General features: G+C 44.7%; 1 protein-coding gene across 1 annotated transcript; it reads left to right on the top strand.

Moving 5' to 3' along the window:
- The first annotated feature begins 2,175 nt into the window (after positions 1–2,175).
- Positions 2,176–2,997, top strand: LOC140038431 (uncharacterized). The gene has a single exon (XM_072083787.1). The coding sequence runs from the start codon at positions 2,176–2,178 to the stop codon at positions 2,995–2,997; it is 822 nt and encodes a 273-aa protein (XP_071939888.1).
- The last annotated feature ends 326 nt before the right edge of the window (positions 2,998–3,323 follow it).

The following is a 3,323-nucleotide window of genomic DNA, read 5'->3' as shown; positions in this document are numbered from 1 at the left end:
GGAGTGGATAAGTTTGAACTTGAATGTAATGACTCTCTTATACATGTATTTTGGCAGATAGATTTTATTTTGATATTTTGGTAATATACCCTATGTTTCACTTTTGGTTTGCAATTAAGCTTGAATTATAGGTTGAATTGTAGAACTCTAGTGCTCATATGGAGGTTTGAACGGTTATTTTGAGAATTGATTGTAGTGAATGTAGTGAGTCCTAGCGAGAGCTGGGTAGGCGGTCCGCCAAATCCTTGGATATGCGCTAGGGGGAGGTGGGGTCGTCACAGACTGTGGGTGCTTCTAAATTTGTATACCATTGCTCTAATTATGTACAAAATTATAATGTTGACAACCATCTTATATGAGTAGCTTGCTATATTAGTAAACTTTGCAAAATGTAATTATTTCATCAAATTGATTTCAAGAGAAAAAATGCACCATGTTTAGCCAAATTGGTTAGATATTCTATACCTATATGAGAAACTTATTCTGAACCTTGACTATACCTATATGAATGCTAATTGCTTTATACATAGTTGTTACATGGGCTTATCTGAAAACCCTAGTTCTTTCTTTGATGTAGCTGCATTGGAGTAATAACTGGCAAATTATGGATACCATAAAACCTAAGAACACAAGTAAATAAAAGGCAGGACTAGGTACCTATAAATCCAAATTTTGAGGTTGCCTTTTATGAGTTTCCTATATACGGGTAGGATAGAAGGGAACTATCTTTGTATGTCCTGAATACAGAATCACTGACACAGAGTCATAGAAATGAAAACATGATTAGGTATCATTAGTCAATTGGTTATTATTTCTGTGAGTGAACATGTAAAGACAATTAATAGTGAACTTAATACAGTTATTGGAAACCTAAAGACAAATGTTTTAATAATAATTTACCGGTAGACTCCCCATTTCACTGTGGATTTCCCTCCTCCACTGTTGGCATGAGATTTTCACCCTAACCATATCCATGTTAATAGGAGCTGTCTTAGGCTCGCAAATAGCTACCAGTGAAACAAAATGCAACTTAACAAGTTTACAAAATCTTTTAAGATTAGGGGCCCGTAAGACACCCCGAATGTTCCAAAATAGAAATCTAATCATCAGACAAAGCGGAAAAAGCATTCGTTGATGATGTTACCCAAGACCGTAGTGTTCGATCAGACGGGACATGGACCTTAGTACCTTTCTTCTTCGCCTGGGTTACCACCGTGGGCCCCTCCTGGTGAGTCGATGACATCAGGCCCTGCTCCAGATTCAAAGTCGCCAAATGAGAACTATCCTCCCCTACCCGCAGCCTCTGAGATTCACCCCTCAGCGACAAATTGCCCACCAGTCCCTGCACCTCTCGTAACTCATCCTCCCCTTCCACTCCCTCTGTGCTCAGACCTTCCGAAGGAACACCTGTTACGCACGATGTCGCTGCTCCCTCATGGATTGTTGATAGCTCAATCACCAAGCGTCCCTCTCCTTGCAAAGCATGTAAGTCGGACGAGATGTCTGTGCATGCAGCCGTACCCAGCACATCTCCATTATGCGCCTGGGATTCTTTCTGCCCACCCGAAACCTGCACGCCGCCATGAGGTTGTCGGTCAACCGCGGGCTGGCGCTGGGGAGGCGGTATGCCCCCACGCACTGCTGCTGCCTCATCCTCTTGGGTATGTGCCATTGCACCTTGTGATTGGGGAGTAGCCAACTCCTTCACCAATGGCGTGGAGAGCTGCTTGTCCCTTGGTTCCATGACAGGAACCTACTGTAGGTCGGCGACCAACGCTGTCTCCGTGCTCACATGTGCTTTGGACTCGGCCTTTTTCGACCTAAACACTTGCTTGAAAGGCTGCCTAGCCTCCACCTTGCCGTCCTCTTGTTTCCCTCCTCTCAACTCCGGGTACAAGACGTGACAACCCTTCTCCATGTGACCTTGTCGAAAACAATGAGAGCAGTAAGTGGGTAAGTTCTCTGGCACAAACTCTTGCCAAAAGCCATTGTGCCCGCCATTGCCTATCCAAACTCTCAAGCCTTCCCACGACGGATGTTCTACGTAAATTTGGGATTCACGGCCCATCTAGGTGTCACTGTTGCGCAGTTCCAGACAAGAAGGGGTTTGACCACATTTTTTGCACAAGGGATGTAGCAAGGGAGGTTTGGAGTAGTTTCGAGGACCCAGGGGAAATGGGCAGGGTGTCCAATTTGCGGCACAGGGTGCTACAGTGGTGGTTGCGCCGCGGGCAAAATGTGTACCTCAAATTCGTCTATCGGCTGCTCCCTATGCTCTCCTGCTGGGAACTGTGGAAAGCACGGAACAAGGGGGTCTTTGAAGGGAGGAGGATGGTGGGTACTGAGGTGGTACGGCAGGTTTTTCACCAATTAAGGGACTTATTTCATGGTCATTTTCCGGAGATAACATTTTCGTCGGGCTCTTGGGAGGGGTTCCACTCTTCTTTGTTGGCTTTGAGACGGAGGATGTCGATACTCCCAGTGCGTTGGGTGGCTCCCACGGTAGGGTATAAGTTGAATTCAGATGGTTGTGCTAGGGGGAACTCGGGAATTAGTAGGGGTAGAGGCGTGGTGAGGGACTCAGAAGGGCTGGTCATTGTCGAATATTCTTGCTTCTTTGGCTCCTTGACGAGTTTACATGCGGAGCTCAAAGCTATGGCATTTGGAGTCCAATTATGTGTAACCCGTGGCTTGCATGGCCTCCACATCGAGGCTGATTCGCCAATTTTGGTGGAGATTATACAAGGGAAACGGGGATGCCCATGGAGACTACAACGGGAGTTGGAGGGCTTGCTTAGATATAAGCGTCATTTCCCGGAAATCACGTATTGTTATAGAGAGGCAAACAAGCCGGCTGATTATTTGGCGAACCTAGGAGCTGACACGGAGCTGGAGATGATTTATGGGAGTCATCGCGAATTGCCTGCGCGGGTCCGGGGTAAGATCCAGATGGAGCAGTTAGGTTTCCCGAATTTTCGTAGGAGACTCTTGAGTTGAGGGTTGTTGAGAGTTGTGGGTTATCTTATGTTTCTTTCGGTTAATACAATAAAATCATAAGTTATTAAAAAAAAAGTACATATATATTTATATAAATTATTTTTTAAAAAATTTACTGAGTCAGGGTTAAACCGGTCCAACCAGTTGAACCTTGACCCAAAAATCTCACCGGTTCAATTAACGATCTGAGTTTCATAACATTGGTCATAACTCCCTAGGACAAATCTTATCCTTCTCATACTCAATCCCTGACAATAATATATCCCAAAAACTTGAAGTACTATGTGCATTTAGATGTATCATATGTATGAGGTTATGAAAATGTA

Source organism: Coffea arabica, chromosome 3e (genome assembly GCF_036785885.1).
Source record: "Coffea arabica cultivar ET-39 chromosome 3e, Coffea Arabica ET-39 HiFi, whole genome shotgun sequence".
Classification (NCBI taxonomy): Eukaryota; Viridiplantae; Streptophyta; class Magnoliopsida; order Gentianales; family Rubiaceae; genus Coffea; species Coffea arabica.
Note: the sequence above shows the minus strand (reverse complement) of the source record. Positions and strands in the feature narration are given on the sequence as shown.

Excerpts from the sequence above, each read along its gene's own strand:
- LOC140038431 (XM_072083787.1), top strand. The coding sequence starts at position 2,176 with ATGGGCAGGGTGTCCAATTTGCGGCACAGGGTGCTACAGTGGTGGTTG.